At 28.4% G+C, this 22,763-nt stretch overlaps 2 protein-coding genes across 2 annotated transcripts; one reads left to right on the top strand and one right to left on the bottom strand.

The window, feature by feature from the left end:
* The first annotated feature begins 11,385 nt into the window (after window positions 1–11,385).
* Window positions 11,386–12,229, top strand: LOC120090564 (exopolygalacturonase-like). Its single transcript, XM_039048291.2, has 2 exons — window positions 11,386–11,901; window positions 11,987–12,229. Exons 1-2 carry the CDS (start codon window positions 11,545–11,547, stop codon window positions 12,209–12,211), a joined length of 582 nt encoding a protein of 193 aa, XP_038904219.2. The 5' UTR covers window positions 11,386–11,544; the 3' UTR covers window positions 12,212–12,229.
* Window positions 12,230–16,313: 4,084 nt separating this feature from the next.
* Window positions 16,314–18,778, bottom strand: LOC120090563 (exopolygalacturonase-like). Its single transcript, XM_090306905.1, has 4 exons — window positions 18,734–18,778; window positions 17,414–17,704; window positions 16,659–17,177; window positions 16,314–16,538 (listed from the first exon to the last, which is right to left on the bottom strand). Exons 1-4 carry the CDS (start codon window positions 18,776–18,778, stop codon window positions 16,314–16,316), a joined length of 1,080 nt encoding a protein of 359 aa, XP_090163031.1.
* Between the last annotated feature and the right edge of the window lie 3,985 nt (window positions 18,779–22,763).

The following is a 22,763-nucleotide window of genomic DNA, read 5'->3' as shown; positions in this document are numbered from 1 at the left end:
TTTTTACAGACTTTGTAGGTAAGAACACAACGTAGGTGGCAGAACTGGACATCGCTCAAATGGCCAACCATCAAACTCACTATTATAGGCATATGCATTTTTGTATCACTACGCTAATGTTTTATGGATCCTGGTCTTTGTAAAATAAACTTTTTATATAGTTTTCTACCTAATTAATAAAATCTTAGATATGTTCTTTTGATATTTTTGCCAAAACTCATCTCATAATAGAAAAGTCTAAGTATGCATGTCATAGCGATCGGACCATAATATGTAAGGGTCCGATCGTTACAGCAACTACCATCTCATCAGGAAGATAGTACATCGAGGAGATGTGATCGTAATGTAGATAGCCCTAAAAGACAATCTAGCTGATCCATTTACAAAGGCCCTCATGACTAAAATGTTCGAGGGTCACATAGTCAAACTAGAACTACGAGATAGATAAATCTAGGGCAAGTAGGAGAATTCATGGGTATCTGATGCCCTGGTTTATAGTATTCATATTTATTCTCTCATACCCAACATGATATATATTTGTATACATGTAAACTCATTGGATTTTTAGTCCAAGTGGGAGCATGTTGGGCTGTATGTCATAAAACTCGCAGTTTGTAGACATTAAACATATTCTATTGTTCAATAAAGATGTTATTGAGCTTAATTCAATAAAATTATTATTGATTGTGTAAATTGCACTTGTAAAGACTAAATCCAATGGACTAATAAACCCCTTGCTATAACATGAATACTTAAACTTATGTGGAGACATAAAAGAGGATTAGGTTTGAGTATATAGCCTAAACGATCTATAAATATAAGGATAAAGTTGGATACCTTATCTTGGGAACATTATGGACGCAACCCGTTTTGTATTTGATACAAACAATGTGATCCCGAAATCGTTCATGTGGAGACATGCGAGTGGAGGCATCCTATGTAAAAGATGTTAGCATAAGATTGGACCACGAAATAATCACTTTTCTTTATAATGTCGTTTACTGTTAAACTGACTATTTCAATGGGCTCTGCCCTCTATATGACTGAGAGGGACTAAGTTTATTCGTGGGACCATAAACTAATTGTTCATTAATGGATCAGTGGAGACTTAAGGAGCAAGATGTATTATAGAGGTAAAATGGTTTTTGACCCAACGATTAATATGAACAACCTGTGAAGGGTCAACTTACTGATCATGGTTAAATTAAGTAGATAGAAATATATCTATAGTTAGGAGAGTGCAGCTATTGATCTTTAGTTGAATGACCCGACAATTAACGAATGTTGATTAATTCAGTTAGAACAGTTTAGCTAATTAATCTCAGATCGTTAGAGTTCATGATCTGTAGGTCCATTAGGTCCCTCTACTAGCTCACAAATAGATTAAACCTTAGAATAGCGTGATGAGAGAGTTTGAAATGTTCAAATTCGATTTAAGGAAATTATTAATTATATGTGATATAATTGAACGTTTAATTATCAAATTAAATGAAATTGAAGAGTTGGATAATATTTAAATATGATTTAAATATTAATTACATGAATGTGGATTCATTTTTAGGTGTTTTATTAATTTAGTATTTGATATTAAATTATTTTTAATTAAAATTAATTAATTAATTAATTAATTGAATTTGTGAAATTCAAATTTAAAATTGAATTCAAATATAAAAATTAATTTTCCTTTTAAAATATGAAGTTTTGTGAAATTCAAATTGTAAAATGAAAGTTAAGATAGTGGATTGTTCCAACAATTCCCACTTTGAAAACACCTAAACCCACTTATGTTAATGCTTGATTTGGTGTCTAAATTCCATGCAATTTGATTGCATGTCTTAATTCTTCAAAAGAAATGAGAAAGCTGCTGATTTTTTTTTTCATGCAACTCTAAAAATTGAAGAAGAATTGAGAGAAAAGAGTTTCTTTCAATGCTAACACTAAATACTAAAAAACTCCTAGCTTCCCTTAAAAAATTTCTCATTTTGGATCCCACCATCCAATCTAAGGGCTTAAAGGATAGTAGGGAAAATTGAGGAGTGGTCTACAAGATCTTGAAGAAGAAAATCGAACCAAGGAGTTGCTGATTTGAAGGGGTTCTTTAAAGGTATACATTAAAACCCTAAAATCTAGAATTTATGACCTTGCATACTTTTAATCTATTAGTTAGAGTGCTTAAAGTCCTGATTAATTTTGCTTATTGAATGTCAACACCATCACACTCTTCGCACTATAGATATCTTTTTGTGTCCATAGATATAATCGTTACTAGTAAGTCAATCTTTCACGAGTCATTCATAATTATAGTTGGGTAAAATTACCATTTTACCCTTATAAGTACCTCATGTTCCTTAAGTCCCATTGATCCTCTAATAAACAACTTGTTTATGATTCAACCATAAATAAAATCCTTCTCAGACAAATGAGAAGGAGGGGCCCCATTGTTCAAGACCTGAAGTCAACACTTAAAAGAACGACTCCTCTATTTTCCCTAAGGGTGGGAATGAGCGAATTCCATCTTGTGTAGCTATGTTCTCCGCTCCCCACTTAGACTTGTCTCTAAAATGATAGTCTTATTGAGTTGACAACTTGAGCCACTCTCATCCATACAAATCAAAGGCAAGTCTTTCATAGATAGGAATTCATTACTCGCTTAGGATTGAGATTGAGTTACCTATGATCATCCTATGAAATGTTAATCTTTTCTATTAACGCTATTATAAAGAAAGATTAACTATTACATGGTCTGATCTTATACAAACTCTTTGCATAAAATACTCCCACTTGCTTATCTCTACGTGAACAAATTGGATAAATTCATTTGTAACACTTACAACAATTGTAACACTTAGAAAGTGGACCATATCCATAGTGTTATCAGGATAAGGTACCAAACCTTATCCATATACTATAGACCATTTAGATTATAACTTGAACATGATCTACCTTATATGTCTACACACACTGTTCAAGTTTACATTAATAATCATGGACCTTAGTTTATTAGATTTAATTATACAGAACTAAATGTAAAAGAAATTAACATCTTATTTTATTAAATAAATAATTTTGTTTGTAATTTATAATCTATGAGATTTAGGACACACGGACATGTGGTAAATCCTCCTTCTTTTACTTCTTCCATCAGGGAGTGACAAGATCACAACACCCGAGATAATGGTGACCTACTCGGATACCAATTGAAACAATGTAAGGAGGTGTCTGCTGCATTTTAACAATGTTACATATAAAGTTACAACATTCCACAGAACAGTTACCGAAAATAATAAACATATAAATGAACACAAGATATTGATAACCCAGTTCGGCGTAAACAACCTACATCTGAAGGGCAGTGTGCCTACGAGAAATAGCTTCACTAATATGAATGATGAGCAATTACAACCTAGTACTTGTTTGTAACAATTACACGGTTACAATGACTCTCGTACAACTTTATCACTCAATTGATTACCTAGGATCCCCCTAGGTATGAGACTCCCTCTAATGGTAACTTAGGTTCCCCCTAAGTTATAGTTTTAGTGAAAAATGTCTTGGGCTCCCCTTAAGACAGAAACTCTCTCTCTACAAGACTCTAGACCCCTCAAGTCGTGAGACTCATTCTCACTTGAATTGTATCTTTCCTCCTAAGTACAAAGTCCCTTTTACTAGATTAACTTAGGCTCCCTCTAAGCTTGAGAATCCATTCTCAAATGAATCTCGTCACACAAGATGGGAGTAACTTGAAATACATCTCCAAGCAATTCAACTATTTCTTCTATCTGCAATTTCGACCAAATACAAACTATTGTATTACTCAATGGTGCTCTTAGAAAAAAAAATGGCCAACCTAGCCAAAGGAATAATGTCATTTAAATATGCACAACGAATACATGGAAGAGCAACCCTTAACTTCCAAAGCAGTCACACACTGAAAAAGGAAAGGGATCAATAAATAATACTGTAGAAAAAAAAACTCGATAAAGAAAGTATTTTGCTGAATCAACATTCCCGTAGTGTTGGATTTTATGCTCTAAAACTCGTAGATAGTAAATGTAACTTTTGACTGTTCATTAATAAATTATTATCGATGTTTTTCAATAGAGCATTATTGTTTAATATTATAATAATCATGCCTAAATAACTCTAATCCAATAAACTAACATCCTAGGTTGTTGTATGGGTCTTGAGCTGTATGTGGAGACATACGGGGATCACTGTTCAAGATACAACCTAAAGGGTCTATAGTATAAGGATAAGGTTGGGTATCTTATCCTGTAACACTATGGATACAACCTACTTTGTATTTGATACAAACACAATGATTCAACGTGTTCGTGTAGGAGACATGTGAGTGGAGGTATCCCATGCAATAAGTTTGCATGAGACTAGACTGCGAAATAGTAATGCCTAGCTGTAACACCATTGACTAGTTAGGTTTCTATTTCACTAGGATGACCTAGGCAACTTAGTCTTAATCCTGAGTGAGTTATGAACTCTTGTTCACGAGAGATTGTCCTTGTATGGGTGAGAGTGGTTGATTCGGCGACTCAATAGGCCTACCATTTTGGGGACAAAACCGAGTGGATAGCTGGGAACGTAGTTTCATAAGATGAAATTCACTCATTTCCTACTTTAGGAAAGTAGATGAGTGTTCCCTTAAGTGGTGTTTCCGAGTCTTGAATATAGGGCCCTGTCCTCTCATTGGCTCGAGAGGGATTTTTGTTTTTGGTTGGACAACAAACAAGTTGTTCATTAGAGGAGCACTAGTACTTAAGGATGTAGAAGTAACCTAGGGGTAAAAGGGTAATTTTGACCCAGGTGGTGTTACGAACACTCATGAAGGACTAACTTATTGTTATTGGTCTATATCCGTGGACACAATAATATATCTACAGTGAGAAGAGTGCAACTGTGAGTCTATAGTGGACTGTACCCACAATTAACGAATATTGATTAACTCGGTTAATGAGTTTAGCTAATTAATCTCATATCGTTAGAGCTTTTGATCTGTAGGCCCATTAGGTCCCATTGGTAGCTCATTCAAGGGTATTGAGGAAATTAAAGTAATTTGAATTGGTCAAATTAACTAAGGGAAAATAATATGTTGTATGTCGATACATTATAATATAAACTTTATAATTTAATTAAACTTTTTGATATAAATTTATTTTTGAATTTGATTTGAAAATTAATTTATGGGAGAATTAAATATTTGAAGGATTTTAAATATTAATTGTAATATGAATTAATTATTTTAATTTAATTATATTTAATCAAATATGATTTGATTAAATTAATTGAATTAAAACTATAGAATATATGAGAGAAGATAATTGAATGTGATTCAATTATAAGATTAAATTAAATATGTGATATTTAATTTAGTGATTAATTAATTGGAGAATTAATTATTTTATTTTAATTAAATTAATTGAATTAAAATTATAAGTTATGTGAGATGGATGTATTAGAATATGATTCAAATATACATTTAATTAAATATAGGAGATATTTAATTATTATTAATGAATTTGATTAATTAATAATTATTTTATTTTATATTTTATAAATTAATTTGATTTAATTTATTTAGTTAAATTAAATATATATTTATTATTATTATTTAATTAAAATAAATTAAAATTAGATTTTTTTTATTTTAATTAATACTTATAATAATAATAATAAATTAAATAAATAAATGCAATTCCCCACATTAGGGAGTTACGTTTTTCAAGGAGAGGGAGAGTCTTCTCCCTAAGATTTCTCTCTCTCTATGATACTCATGTATGAGGCTTAGATCTCTAATAATTAGTGTGTGAACGAAAATAAAGATCTGTCTCTTAGATTTTTTTTTCTCTCCCATTATTCTCCTTCAATCCAAGATCAAGAAGAGGGGATCCCACAATCTCGCCTTGTCAGGTCCATGAGAAAATACGCTTCTTGGAGATGTCATTGATATCCAATAAGTTTTTTTTAAGGTATGAATTCCTTTTAATTATTTTTTAACGTATATGTTTAGTCTAGGTTTATTTTTCAATGCTAATTTTGTTTGATATTAAATTAGAGTTAGATCTTATTCACACGAGATTTCCGGAGAAACGGGCTTCATGAAGTTGAATTTGAGTTGGTGTTGACATTGAGGTTGATTTTAATACGATGTGGTTTGATCTCTAGTACTTGATCATCTAATCCTCTAATTCTCCAAGTCTTGGAAGAGTCTTTGTGTCTTCAAATTCTCTCTAGCTTCTCTGAATGTAGAAAATGTTTACCCGCAAATGAGGGAACTTCTCTATTTATAGAGCTCCCTGATAGGTTTCATGGGCTTGAGCCTGACCTTGATTGGCCAATGGGCTTGGCCTTTGGGCCTAATTTAATTGGACTTGGGCTTGGCCTTTGGGCCTAATTATTTGGACTTGGGTCTAGCATTTGGGCCTAATTATTTGGACTTGGGTCTGACATTTGGGCCTAATTAATTGGACTTTGGCCTAATTATGTGGACTTGAGTCTTACCTTTGTGCCTAATTAATTGGACTTGGGCCTGACCTTTAGGCCCAATTAATTGGGTTTAGGTCTGTTTTGATGTTTTAAGCCCACCTTAAGGCCATATTTGGGCGTAACTAAGCAACGCCCAAATTATAGCGTCAAATTGGTCGAAATTAATTTTACTCAATTGACGTCTGTGACAAAAACATAGAATTTGTCCTCAATTTCAATTCAAGACACGTGTCAACTCTTAATTGGTACAAATTTGACGAGTTCAAAATTCCGCCATTAATTTAGCAAATGAGGTGGTGGTCCGTGATTGGTCAAAATTTTTCCTCCACCAGTTTTCTGCTGCGCGGGGCTTTAATCCCTGCATGTAGAACATTCCTTTATCAGAAACCCACCAATGTAGAGACAACTTAGATAACATGTGTGGAACTTAAATAACTATTGTCAACCACATAATATTTGATATTATGTTCAAAGAATGCAATAATAATAATAATAATAATAATAATAATAATAATAATAATAGTAGTAGTAGTAGAATGTATATTAGCATGGTGCTATTTCCCTCCTCTCTTTCAAACTCAATTTTTGGAAAGTGGGTAGAAATATCCCGTGCCAATTCTACTTTGGGACAATAAATAGGAAAGTTAATTAGATTCAATATGCATAATTTTCCCCCAACCATAATAACTCTTCTGTCAAACTAATTAATCTTAATTTCCTTTTTAACATTAGAGACAAAAAAGAATGATTAGGAAACACTGTTGATATAATTTCCATAAAAATATCACTCATTAATTTAAATGTCAACATTTAAGAATACGACTACAATAGTAATTTTATAACAAAAGTAATTGACCTATAAAGAAATAAAAATCTCAATTGTAAGATTATTTCTCTTTTAGGTTGTTGAATTTATTTTATAAAAATGCAAAAAAAAACAAAGTAGAAACAGAAAAAACCAGACATTTTAGAGAGAAAAAGATGGGTTTGAGTTCATCAGAAAATGGATATGTAATGTTCACTATTGTGTTACTTTGCATTTGTCAATCTTATGCCCAAAGTAAAGTGTTCAATATTATGCAATTTGGTGCCAAACCTGATCGAGTGACAGATAACAGCAAGGTAACACAAACCATTATTAAACAAAATATAAATATATTTCTCTCTTTTTGTAGTTTTTTTTTAAGAATAATTTTCATATATTATGTCCATAGCATATCTTTCATTTAGTTGATGATATATGTATCCGAATGTGCTAAAAATATGAGGTTTATGATTCAAATTTCACTATCTCAGATGTACTAAAAAAAGATTAGATGTTTAATGTTGATTAATATCCTCACATTTTTTTTTAGTTTCCTACTTTCAAAATTAACCACATGAATAAAAATGATTTTAACAATAATTTCCAATCGACATTTAAAATTAGAGTAGTGCATCCGTTAAGTTAGGTAAGGATTGAAAAAATAAAGGTTTGTTTTATTTATTTATATATTTTTTTGAAAATTATGGGTGGAGGATTGAATTTTCAATATCAAAATTATTGTACATATTTGGTATTAGTTGAAATATGTTCATTTTGATAAAAAAAAAAAACAAGGGTTATAAAAATTAGAATTTTGATTTTGACATATTTAATACTCAAAAGGAGATTAACAAGACATTAGTATTAGTTTTTCAAAATTAAATAATACGTTACATTTATAGGAAACATTTTGGTCAAAATCTTCAAATTTAGGTAGAGAGAATTTTGATTTTTCCTCCATTTTTCGAAATTTCGAATTTTCGATCAAATTTTTGTTCTTTGTTCTTTGTTCTTTGTTTTTTTTTTTTTTTTTTTCCCAAATGGAAGTTTTTTCTCATTTATCATAAACTTTTTTATCTTCAAGACATCATATATTTATTTTTAACTTTGTTCAAATATTTATTAAATTTTTACATCATTTAACCTCAAAATTAAATTGATATGAGTTTTGTTTTTTTTACCATCCAAAACTTTCTTTTTCAAGAAATCAAAATTGAGAAAAATCATATATATTTATTTTTAACTTCATTCAAATCTTTTTATTGAACTTTCATATCATTTCATCTCATAATTGAATTCACTTGAGTTTTTGTTTCTTTTACCAAAAGCTTTCATTTTCAATATATAAAAATTGAGAAAAATAACATATATTTACTTTTAACATCATTCAAATTTCACCTCCAACTTAAATTGAAGTGAGTTCTCTAGTATTCCTCTCATTTCCTTGGAAGCTCTATATACTTGTAAAGTTTTCTTTTATTCTTTCTTTTTCAATATTATGTCATGTCATATTTAATGTTATGCTTTTTGTATCCCTCTTATATTTAATGTTATAATTCTTATATCCTTATTATGTACTTGTTATGTGTTATTCAAGTTTAATGCTATGATTTTTCATTATTGTATTCAACCCCTTTTATGATAAACAATTTACATTTATTTTGTATGCAAATATATCATGTCCTTTAATTTTGTAATTAATTACAAATATTGGATATTATTTTATATTTTTTTCACTTCTTTTTAAAATTTACGCTCTCACATCAACATTTGCATAGATATTTTATAATATACATCTAAATGTTATCTTATTTTATAGAAATAATGATTAAAAATGGTCAATTATAGTCTAATTCAACAAAATTCAAAGTTTCATAAACTAATTATAACAATTTCCATCTATTTCCATAAAATTTCTTGAAATTTCAGTCGATATCAATATTTTTATGAAATTTTCATAAATTAGAACCTCGATATTTCTATAGATATCGATATTTTGAACCTTGATTGTTTTCTTCCTGAACTTTGAAGGTGGGGTGTATTAAGTTACTAAAATTTAAAATGTATTTATAAATAAAGTTTCTTGAATTTTTTTTCCGAGAAAGTTTCTGAATTTTAATTATAATTATATGTCCACACGTGGGTTTATATGTTAATGTGAATGTGAAAATAATATTTATAAAATCTTTAAAATAAAAAATCATATAAGATATTTATATATTAATATATAAGGATTTCACCTAATGAGAGTATATATATATAAATATGAGTTTTATTCAATATACTTTTATATTTTATTGATATCTTATGATATAATGGAAAATGTCGATTCACTTGTGAATATCAAATTCATGAACCGTACATAAAGATCATTGAAAATATGTTTTGACATGTTAATGAAAATTTAATATAATATATATCACGTGATATATTTTCAAAATTTAAAAAGTATCTCAAATATGTCAAAGATTTATTGGACTCAATACTAAAAGTTCTTATATTTATTAGAATATTTCTAAAATTGGAGGTAGCTATTGAATACAATCTCGAGATTTATTAAAGATCTGTTACACATAACCTTAATGGCCCATTTGGTTTACGGGAATAAGGGATGAGAATGGGATATTATATTCTATTACATGTTTAGTATAAGTTTTTAATTTTGGGCACGAGAATATCTTATTCCAACGCATTTCATATTTATATCCATTGAGGTTTTTCATAACCAATGAGTTTTCTCCATTTTCAATGGTTTTTCTCTCCCTTACTTTTTATTTTTTATTTTATTTGGTTAATTTATTTAACTTTTATAAATATGTTTAAATTGACATATATAATTAATTTTATTAATAATGCTAATATAATAATTCATTCTATTATTATAAATTAATATGAAAAATCATAATCTTTTTTTAAAAAATATGAATAATCATAATTATATTTGCTTAAATACCTTTTTATTGGTACTATATATTAACATCATAAATTATTTATTAAAATTATTAATTAGTCTTTAAAAAATATTAGTTAATTAACTAATAATAAAAGTAGTTAATTTTTATCAATTAAACAATTTTGTACACTTGTAATTCTAGTTTTAATCTATAATCATAGTTATTTTTCTAAAATTAAAAACATTTTGTTTGATGATTTAAAATCAATTAGTTTATATCAACTTTTTTTGTATATATATATATATATATATAAAACTTATAATTGACATTAAACAATTAGTTAATTAACTCTTCAATTAACAATATTACTAATAATTTTTTAATAAAAATTGGTAATATAAATGCGCAATATAAATGTTTAGTTGATAATAAATATATTAAACTGGAGGATGAGTGGATAAATTTAGTTAAATTTTAATGACTTAAAATTGATTTAATAACTTAATGTAATAAAAATAAATTAACAAATGAAAATTAATTATTGAAATTAATTTTTATTGATTTTATACTTTATAATTGCATAAAAAAGTATCACACATTCCGAGACATCCCATGTTTTCATTTTCATATATAACCAAACACAATCATCTTTCATTCTTCTAAGACATGCATCCTTTATTTTCAGACAATCTTAGTCCAAACAGCTCCTAAATATTTAATGTAGGAACAAAATATGGAAATAATTAGAGGTGGTTTATGAGTATTTGATTTGTAGGCTTTGAGTATGGCATGGAACGCAGCATGTGCAAATAATGGAGGTGGTCTGGTTTTAGTACCAGCAATTGGGAGGTTCTTGGTTTTGCCATTGTTGCTTCAAGGTCCTTGCAATGGCTTCATTCAATTGCAGATCGATGGCGATCTTTTGGCTTCCCCCGATAAGGCTTTCGTTTCCGGTTACTATTGGCTCCAAATCCATCAAGTCAACAACTTAGCCATCCATGGTCTAGGCCGCTTGGTCGGCCGAGGTCAAACTGCTTGGCCTTACAACACTTGCTCTACAGACGCATCATGCACTAGGCTTCCTATCGTAAGTCTATTAATTAACATTTCTCATATATACCTTTTACATGCACTCCCAAACATATTTGGTTTAACATAAATATTTGACGATTACACATGTAGAATTTGATACTCCAATCAGTCAACATTGCAAGGATCAGGAACATAAAATCCTTTCATAGCAAATCTTTCCATTTCGCATTGAATGGGTGCAACGACGTCTTGTTTGATAACGTTACAGTGATTGCACCATCAGATAGTCCCAACACGGACGGAATCCATATTTCCATGTCTACAGGTATCACCATTCAAAACTCGTTGATTGCCACTGGAGATGATTGCATCTCCTTGGGTCCTGGAAGCCATACCGTTAACATAACCAATGTCCATTGCGGTCCTGGCCATGGAATAAGCATTGGTAGTCTCGGAAGATATCCGAATGAATCAGATGTTTCTGGAATCACAGTGAGAGACACCAAGTTCTATGGCACAATGAATGGTGTCAGGATCAAAACATGGTCGTCATCGTATCAAAGTGTGCTTAGCAACGTCGCGTTTTTGAATCTCGAAATGCATAATGTCAATAATCCTATTGTCATCGACCAAAACTATTGCCCCCACAATGCTTGCCAACAAACCAAAGTGGTATATATATATATATGAATCCCTTGAAAGTTATTTGATTATTAACCAAAGTTGATTCTCTAAAGAAAAATGTGTGTGGTTGCAGAGTGAATCAAGGGTACAAATTAAAGATGTCAAGTATGAAGATATAAGAGGAAGTTCAAGCATCCAAGCAGCGGTAACTTTCAATTGCAGCCAAGTTGCTCCATGCCAAGGGATAGTGCTACAAAACATTAACCTGACCTTCAATGGCACTGGCTCCTCCACTTCCATTTGTCAAAATGTTAGGGGTTCTTCTTTTGGCCCTCAATTGCCTCCTTGTTGTTTTTAATTAATAGTCTTTCTTTCTTTCCACACTTTTGAAAATGAAGCCATCACATTGTGTCTGTCTCATCCATATATTCATTGTATGAGAGATGCTTCTATCTTTACATCTAACATGAAAAAAAAAAGAAAAAAAAAGAACACCTATTAGGCCGCATACATTGTGGTAGTTTTTCTGAATAATTCTTTCTATTTAAGAAATTTCGTATTTATTTTTAGCATGTGATGATATTTGAGGTAAATTCTCAGGCTTTTTATTGTCATGGTCTCGGTATATTTAATTTGTCAAGTATTTCCACTCAAAATGCCTTTTGAAATAGTTTCCTCATGTATTTTAAAGAGCTTTTATTAAAAGAGTTTAAAATGAGTTATAATTACTCACTAATTTATTATGTTATATAAATTATTATTAATTAAATCGTAAATACATGTTTAGTGTTAAAAATTTATATAATTATTATTTGAGATAATTGTTTTAAATAGTAAAATTGTTGAAAATATTTTCAAGTATAGCAAAAAGATACCATCTATCAGTCATAGACCATGATAGACTGCAATAGACTTCTACGATAGACTGCCATAGACTTCTATCACTCAATGCGATAGAAGTCTATTGCAGTCTATCTAATAGACATTGACATTTTATTATATTAGTAAATAAGTTGGCCCATTTCTCTTTGTTTCAAAGCAACCCTTATTATTTTATAATATCATATAAATTATAGTATATTATATTATATATTTTTAATTTAATAAAAATTAATTGAGTTTATAACATGAAATACTATATTTATTATAAATTTTACATTTTTAAATATAAATATGTATTTTGAAATTTCAAATATAGATATGGATACAATAAAAACTAGAGGTGATAGTCGCTTCAATTTTATCAGTTTTGGAGCCAACTAAGAATCAACCAAACTGATCGATTTTATAAAAAAGGAATCAAACCAATGTTTAATAAAGAACAAAACCAATAGATTGGGTTTTATTCGATGCGGTTTATTATTGGTTTGATACTATTGGTTCTTAATTTATTTTGTTCCATTTTTTATTTTTGCTTTGGTTTTGGATGAGTCTTTAATTTTTGCTATTTTCAAATGAAGCTATTTCTTTTTTTATAGATTGAAATTTGACATTTTTGTTTTTTTTTGTTCTGGACATTTTTTTAAATAACAAACATACATACACCATAATAATTATACATACATCATAAGAATTAGTTTTTTTTTACCTCAACAACTAATATGCATGCACCATATAATTAAAATACTAAAATGCACCTAGGGTAGAGTTTAGTTTTAAGGGTACATATGCCTTTGGTAATTTGTTTGGTTTTGATTGATTTTTCCAATAAAAAACTGTTATGAATGGATCATTCTTGATTTTCTTGAAATACAAACTAAGATGTCTCATTTTTAAAAAAGAAAACCAAGAACTTAGTGAATCTACAAAAACATAAAACATAATAGATCTAGCTTGGCTAACAACAAATTAAGTTAGCTACACTAAAAAATGTTTGCTTTTCTAATAAAACATATATTCTCCCCACATGATTTTTGATATCTAATAATGATTTTTGATATCTAATAATACCCTTTTTAGTTCTTTGTAAGAGATACCAAAATCCATGAATGTTATGAAGTAGGAGTGTCACTCTTCTAGAAGTCTTAACAGTAGACCAATTTTGAATAGTTCAATAACTTGAGTCACATATATCCTTGATTAAGAGATTAAATGCTCAAATATATCCACGTACATTGTTCAATGAAAAGAAAATATGTAATGATGTGATAAAAAAAATTATAACTGTATACCCTCATGAATATGTTGTAAACCAAATGTGAAATTGTAGATAAGTACAAACTACTATTTCAAAAGTCAATAGTCTCATCTCCACTCTCGCAATTGCGAGGAATACACGAAAAAAAGGTTAATATGATATTTCGGCTAAACAATTAAAGTTGATGTCTTTGTAAAAGCGAAACTCACTTTTTTTTTTTTAATTAAACCCTTCAATTTTTCATGCAACGTTCCTATAAGTCAATAATACACATCATTTTTTAAAAGAATTGAATTTCTCAAGATGATTTTCAACCACTTAAATTTGTGATGGAGTTTAGGGTTTAATTCTACATTCTTTTTCAGCAAGAGATCAAAGATATAGAAGAAACTTGAGGAAAGTAAGACAATTTTTTTTTCCTTTAAAAGTTGATTTTATTAATCTCCCAACGCCATGGTTTATGAATAAAATCATTATAGAGATTTTCTAACAAAATAAATTGACCTATAAAAGAAACCAAAAAAAAAAAAAAAACTCAGTTTTGAGAGTTTTTCCAGTTTTGGTTGTTAAAATCCTGATATAAAAATGAAGAAAAAAAAAAAAAAAAAAGAGAGAGAGAGCAAAAATTAGCCATCTTTGAGAAAGGAACAAAAAAAAAAAAAGGGAAAAAAAATGGGTTTGAGTTATTTAGCAAATGGATGTATAGTGTCCATTATGATATTACTTTGCATTTGTAAATATTGTAATGCCCAACATAAAATGTTCAATATCATGCAAAATAAAACCAAAATACTTTAAAAATCAACAAATAACCTTTTTTTTTTTTTTTTTTAAGTTTTGAATATTTATATATATGACATATAGAAATTACTTTACAGATTTGTTTTTAGATATTGGTAGGTTTGCTTCTTCCATCTTTCTTCCATCTTTATTATTTTCCATCCTTATTTTATTATGTCATCATAAGACAAGTATAAAGTTTTAAATTGTATATTTATCTATTTATTATTTTTGTTATTTATTTCAATAATTTTACTTAACTTTTTATTACTTAATAACTTTTTGTAGATTGTTGAAGGATTATCAATGCATACAACGCCTAGACAACAAATACAAAACTGAAGTTAATTGGATTTTTTTATATCAATATTTTGTAATTTATAAAATTTATGTTTTGTTCATCCTCAAATGTATGATACTCATTTATATATCTTTATTTATTTATTTACCATATAAATCTTGTATAAATGCTTATTTTGATGATGTGGATTATACTTTTTTTTTTTTTTTTTTATTTCACTTTACAATGCATAAAACACAATAATAGAAATAGAAACATAATTGAGAAGCTTCAAAAAGTTCTTCCTTAAAAACCTATAAAATGTTTATAAAAGTTAAAGGAAATTTTTTGAACATCTGAAGGCTTATTATATCTTCCATTAAACAAATAGTTAATTGCAAATAAATGCTTTAATAGACAAACAATAACCTCATATTTTGAATATATAAGTATTTTTAAAGCTTTTTCAAAATGCTATATTACATTTTACAAAGATCAAATATGGTTTGCAAAATGTTATAAAAAGTCAAGTATTTCACAACGTATTGCTAAATGCTATTAAAAAATCGGATTTTTTATAGCAAAAATGTTATAAAAAGCCTCATATTTTTAATGGTTTGGGTTGTCACGGCTTTGCAAAAAATGTTATAAAAGACCTATTATAGCGTTTTTTCGGACCTATCACATGCCTTTTTCTCTGTAGTATAGCTTTGAGATTAATAAATAACATTATTCTTTTAGATTTTTTTTTCAGAAAAAAGCTTCTCATTTTTACTATAGAGATACATTAAGCAGTGTTATTAAAAATAGACTTTCCTACGAGCCTACAACATTGTTGTAACAAACAATTTGTGACATACTACGGCTCTTAGCAACGTGTGAACATCAGCCAAAGTTGTCTTTTGGCGGTGTGTAGCCAATTAATCTGTCATTAAAAGTTTCCATCGTGGTTATTGCAACATTTATGACACACTTTTATGCGTTACTAATACTTTTAGCGACATTTTCCAGCTTGTAACAACTTGTTTTCTTCATTACTAAAAGTGATTTTTCTTGTAATGAATTAAACATTTTGTACGTATTTAATCCATTTTACACATTATTATGTGTATGTATGTATATATCATCATGTGTATATATATACTATTACTCATTCTCTCAAGTTATCATTAAAAAAAAAAACATTATTATTATTACTGTGTGGAAGCCTACATTGGTTTTTTTTTTTTTTTTTTTGAAGAATAAAAAGAATATACCAAGTAACTATAGGCAAGAGGGAGGTAATTGTTGCCCAAAAGTAGAACCCCTAACATTATGACAACGAGAAGTTGAATTTCCACCACCATTGAAAGGAAGGTTAATGTCTTGCAACCCTATGCCTTCACATGGAAAAACTTGGCTACATTCAAAATTTACAGCCACTTGGGTATTTGAAGTCCCCCTTATGCCTTCATATCTCACATCTTTAATATGTACTCTTGACTTACTCTGCCAACCACAAAACCACATTTTTCTTTAGAATCTCATATATATATATATGTTCATTATATTACCATCTTTTATACTTGCTAAAACCCTAATAATTTTCTTAAACTGTCATATACATACCATTGCATTTGGACCGCAAGAGTCGGGACAGTACATTTGATCGATGGGGACAGGGTTTTTGACATTATTCATTTGGAGATTCATATATGTGACCTTGCTAACCATGCTTGAATACGAAGACAACCATGATTTTATTCTCACACCGTTGGACGTGCCAATGAATGTGGAGTCTCTTACTGTGACTTCAAAGATGTCTTCTTCGTTTGGGTACTTTCCGAGGCTACCGATGCTGATTCCATGGCCAGGACCACACCGGACATTGGTTATGTTGATGAATTTACTTCCAGGACCTAAGGAGATACAGTCATCTCCTGTGCCAATCATTGAATGCATGATGTTGATACCACTCGACGATGAAATGTGGATTCCATCTGTATTAGGGCTGTTCGCTGGAGCTATCATTGTAACGTGATCAAATGTGACATCATGACATCCATGCATAGCGAAATGGAAGAGTTTGCTATTGTACGATTTTATGTTCCTGATTCTTGCAGTGTTGATATTATTGAGTTTCATAGACTACATAGAGTAATATAAAATCGTTAGATATTGTAATGAGTATATGTTTTAGAGTTGCATTTAAAATAATTGTAGGAGATGTGATCATATAAATATTTCATTATCAACATAACAAATAACTTTTCTTCAAATTAAGAAAAAAATTACTCAAAACAAATTTATAGTTCTTCCAAACATATAGTAAATGTAATGTTAGGTTTTCTATTAGTGGGAAGGAAACGAAAAGATGAACTTACGATAGGACGATTAGCGGATTTGTAATACCAAGCGGTAGAACCACGACCATTCAAGCGACCTAAACCATCGATGAACAAGTTGTTGACTTGGTTGATACTAAGCCAGTAGTTGCCGGTGGCGAAATGGTTATCCGTTGGAGCCAACAGTTCGCCATCAAGCTGTATACGAATGAAGCCATGGCATGGACCTTGAAGCAGCAATGGCAAAACTAAGAACCTCCCTAGTGCTGGTATTAAAACCACACCACCTCCATTATTTCCACATGCTTCACTCCATGCTCTACTTAATGCCTATTATACAAATCAACTAATTAACCTTTTATACTAATTATCATTCAACAAAATGATAGCTTAAAATTTTAGAAAAAACATCACTTTTGCATAAATTTTGTTTTCAAACTAAAAAGAAATGAAAACAAAAGAACATTATGTACCATGAGTGCTATGATGACATGTTTTAGATGATCAAAGAAATAAGAGCTGATTTGATTATGTACCTTTTTTAAAATAATAATAATAATAATAATAATAATAATAATAATAATAATAATAATAATAATAAGTATTTCTATGTAGGATTTAATTTATTTGTTTTCTTTAATCTACTTTATAGGGAAAATACAAGTCTAGGTTTTAAAAACTTAAGAAGGTAGCTTTTAAGAATTTCTTTTGTTTGTTTTTCTTTTGGCATTTAGCTATAAATTTGTATTTTTTTAAGAAGAAAACTATTGTAAATAAATTATCTGAATAATAAGTATATAATTTTCAAAAGTAAAAATAAAATACAAATAGTAATCAAACGAGAGATAGGAAAAATAGTTTCTAAAAAGTAGCTTTTTATTTTTTTTTTCCCCTTGAAGTTTGACTCTAAATTCAAATTTTTCCATAGGAAGAGATGAAATCCATTCTAAAAAATTGGCAAGACAACAAGCACATTCTCCATTCTAAAAAATTGGTAAGACAATAAGTACGATTCTAAGAAAATGTAAAATAATTATCAATCGAAGCTTGATAAACTTCAATTTTGTTGTTCCCAAAATTTTTACATCATTTTTTAAATCACATTTCGAAAAATAAAAACAGAAAAACGAATCTGAAACGAAAATATACATATACATACATTCGTTGTCAATATATATATAAATATAACAAGAAACAAAAATACAAATTTCCCCAAATAACATCTTTTTATCATCATTAATTTTATAAATTACTACCAGATATGCCATATATATAAATACTGAAAACTAAAAAAGAAATAGTTGAATTGATTTTATTTTAAAGTATTTGTGGTTTTATATTAAAATGAATTTTTTTTACCTTACTATTATCGGTTATTGCATCAGGTTTGGCACCAAATTGCATGATATCGAACACTTTATGTTGAGCATTACAATATTTACAGATGATAAGTAATATCATAATGAACATTACACATCCATTTGCTAAATAACTCAAACCCAGTTTTTCCCCTTCTTTTGTTTCTTTCTCAAGGATGGCTGATTTTTGCTCTCATTTTTTTTTTTTCATTTTTATAACAGAATTTTAACAACCAAAAATGGAAAAACTCTCAAAACTGAGATTTTGGTTTCTTTTATAGGTCAATTTATTTGGTTAGAAAATCTCTATAATGATTTTATTGATAAACCATGGCATTGAGACCTAATGAGATTAATGAGATTTAACTCTTAATGGAAAAAAAATAGTCTTACCTTCCTCAAATTTCTTTTATATCTCTGATCTCTCTTGCAGAAAAAAGAGTTTAGAAATTAAGCCCTAAACTCCATTACATAATGAGAAGTTGAAAATAAATTATGTGTATTATTGAATAGAAGGAAAGATGCATGGCAATTGGGGTTTAAGGGTTTGTTTGTAATGACAAGAAAAAAAGTATTTTTTTTTAAAAAAAATCATTTTTGTTTAAATTCTTTTGATAAAAAAATAAAAGTATTTGTGACGAGTAGTATAATTTTCTTCTTAATCATGTCATAACAGTTACACTATTGTTCCATACTCTTTCTTTCTTTCTTTTTTTTGGTATAATAGAGAGTAAAGAGAATTTGAAAACCATAGATATTTTGGCCGTTAAAACATCTAAATGTCAATTGAATCATGTTCGTTTTGACATTCATGCACTATCTTTATATTTGAGGCTTTAATCGATTGATTGAAGATATATGTGTCTCAAATAATTGAGTCATCCTGAAATTAGTCTACTGCCTACCCCTTCAAGAAGAGTGACATTGCTATTTTTTAACATTCATAGATGATGACATCTATTAACAAGAGTTAAAAAGGGTATTATTAGATTAAAAAAAACCATTTAAGGAGGAGATATGTTTCATAGAAAGAAAACATTTTTTAGTACACCTAACTTAATGGTTGTTAGGAAATTTTGATTATGTTTTTACTAAATTCTTCTATGAATACGCCTTCAACATATATATATATTTTTAATTTTAGATTTTCAGATTTATATTTGAAATTTTAAAATAAAATTTATAGTTAAAAAAAGGTAAAAATTTCAATATATATATAGTATTTAATGTAATAACCCAATTCATTTCTATTAAATTAAAAAATATACATTATCATATATTATAATTCTATAAATTGTTATATAATAGGGTTGTTTTCAAATGAAGGATGATGAACCAATTTATTTACAAATATAACAAAATATTACTGTCTATTAGTAAAAGATAGTGATAGATTTCTATAACTATAGACCGCGATAGACTTCTATCACTCAGTGACAGAAATCTATGACAGTTTATCACTAATAGATAATGACATTTGTTATACTTGGAAATATTTTCAGCAGTTTTACTATTTAAAACAATTACCCTATATAATTATTATACAATTTTTTTTTAACATTAAACATGTTTAAAAGTGAATTATTAATGGTTTATACAATAAGATATTTTAGTGGTAACTACAACTAATTTTATGATTTATAAATATCTTATATCTAACATATTTTAAACAATAATTGTTTAAGTTGAGATCCAATTTTTAAATATACACTACTAAAAACATATATGAAAATATGATTTCTTCTTCTTTATTGAATCCATTGTTTTCACATTTCTATTTTTAGATCACCTATCTAAGAGATCGAGATCTCTAGAATACAAATGTTAAAATATATCACATTAGATTATTTGAGTTAGATTTATTTCCTATTTGAATTATGTTTTGATATATTAAGGTAACTAGATATTACAATTAAATCTTATTTGGTAGAAATAGGTTCTTAGATATGTACATATTAGGAAATTAAGCCTTATCCATTCTTTCCAATTTCTCCCATTTTTACCTTCCTCTAACTTTCATGACAATGAGAACTAAGGTGTTTCATACTAATCATTTAAGTATGAGAATCTGAGGTCATTACAAAGTATATGAAACCTCATGAAAGGGACCCATATCAATAAAAAGCTAAAGAAAATTTCTCAAATATATACAACCCATGTTAAAAGTAAATGTGAAATTACATACATTGAAAATTATTTGGTTAGACCACCATAATGTGTTCGGCTGACCATACTTTTATCCATTGAATACATGTGCGTAAAGAAGCATCTATCAAACTAGGGACATGCCATTGAAACTACGTTCAACAATATTATAAGACAACCACAATATAATAGTTTAATTTTAAAAAATCCCGGAAGAAAGAGAAGTCTAGTTCTTAGATATTTATAATGTAGGGAAAAGTAAAGCATTCTTGAATATTTAAACATAAAAAGTGAATCTAATTATATAAAGACTAAATTCATGGTAGAAATTTCAAATTTAATTGAAACCACGCGAATTAGATGATGTTTCATGTACAAATTTAATATATAGAAAAGTTAAATTTGTAGCTTCTTCAATCTTAATGAATTATGTTTTAGTAACAATCCAATTGAGTTAAATTTGTGAAAGATTTTTATTTTGTATTTATTTAACTTATTTTATTTATTTTGAAATTTTGGAGAGTTACCAAGAGCATGTTTGGTAGGAAATTTGAAAAACAAAGATCTGAAAAGAATAGATTCAATGAAAATAGAGTTGTATTTCATATTTTTCATATATGTGTTTGACAGCAGATATAGAAATTAGATTCTAGTTTAAATAATTGTTTAAGATGTGATTGATATCATATTTTTAAATCATAAAACTTCTTGTAGTTTTCCAACTACAATTGACTATAAATTATTATTAATTTATTTATGAACATGTTATATATTAATTTTTTGTATAATTATTATTTTGTAATATTATATAGTTTATAATATATTACATAATATATTTTTTATTTTTCAAAAAATAAATTGAATTTATAACATGAAATACTGTAGTTCTAAGTGTTTTTATTTTTATTTAATATAATTTCGCGTTTTAAAATTCTAAATTCAAAATATGGACACAATGAAAATATAAAAATATTATTTTCAGAATTTGTATTGTTTAAATCACAGAATCTGAAAGCAGTTTTCAAACACGTATTTGTTGAGCTTAGTAAATCTGAAAATATAAAGGAAAATTTGGATTCTCTACCAAACATGTGCTATATTTTTAATAGTCGATAAATAACAACTTGTTTCTTCATTTGTAGCATCACATTCCAAATTGACGAGATCTCTCATTTTTTTTCTTTCTTTTGATCTTGAGTTGATTTGATAGTAAGTATCAAAAAGTTTTCTTAGATTCACCTGAGGATGCTAATGCTTTAAATAATTGGAATATCAAGGCAGGAAAGGTCATGTTTGGAATTAAAACTATGGTTGATGAAGAAATGTTGGAGTACATCAATAGAGTGGAGACACCAAAAGTAGCATGGGACATATTTGTCTCACTTGTCTCAAAGAAAAATGATGCGACATTGCAATTTCTAGAGAGTGAGCTCTTGTCAGTTGTTCTGAATTATATCCCACTTCCTCTGTTTCATAATTGAGAATGAGGAGAATTATTATCCATGGATATAGACCTGAATATAGAAGCTTTATTGCTTCTATTCGAGGTTCGGCCGTCCAATCATCTCTCATTGACCTAAAAAATATACTTGCTAGTCAAGAAGCATTAGCTAAGCTAATGTCAGATGTCACATTAAAGAGCAATAATAAAAAAGTGCTATTTAATGGCCAAAGAAAAGTCATTTAAAATATCAAAAGAAAGTAGGATCAATAAAAGATGGAGAAAGTCCAAAATGCTCTGAAGTAAGGGGATTTAGTAAAATTGTGATTGAAAATACAAGCATAGAAAAAGGGTAAATGTTATAATCAAGTGGAACTAGCGAACATATGTTATGTGCTAGGAATGAAAAAGAATTTGGTGTTAGTATCTCAAATGACATCAATAG

The sequence above is a fragment of the Benincasa hispida genome, chromosome 11, assembly GCF_027475165.1.
Source record: "Benincasa hispida cultivar pf3 chromosome 11, pf3_genome.v1.1, whole genome shotgun sequence".
In the NCBI taxonomy this organism is placed as follows: Eukaryota; Viridiplantae; Streptophyta; class Magnoliopsida; order Cucurbitales; family Cucurbitaceae; genus Benincasa; species Benincasa hispida.
This window is presented reverse-complemented; position numbering and strand designations above follow the sequence as displayed.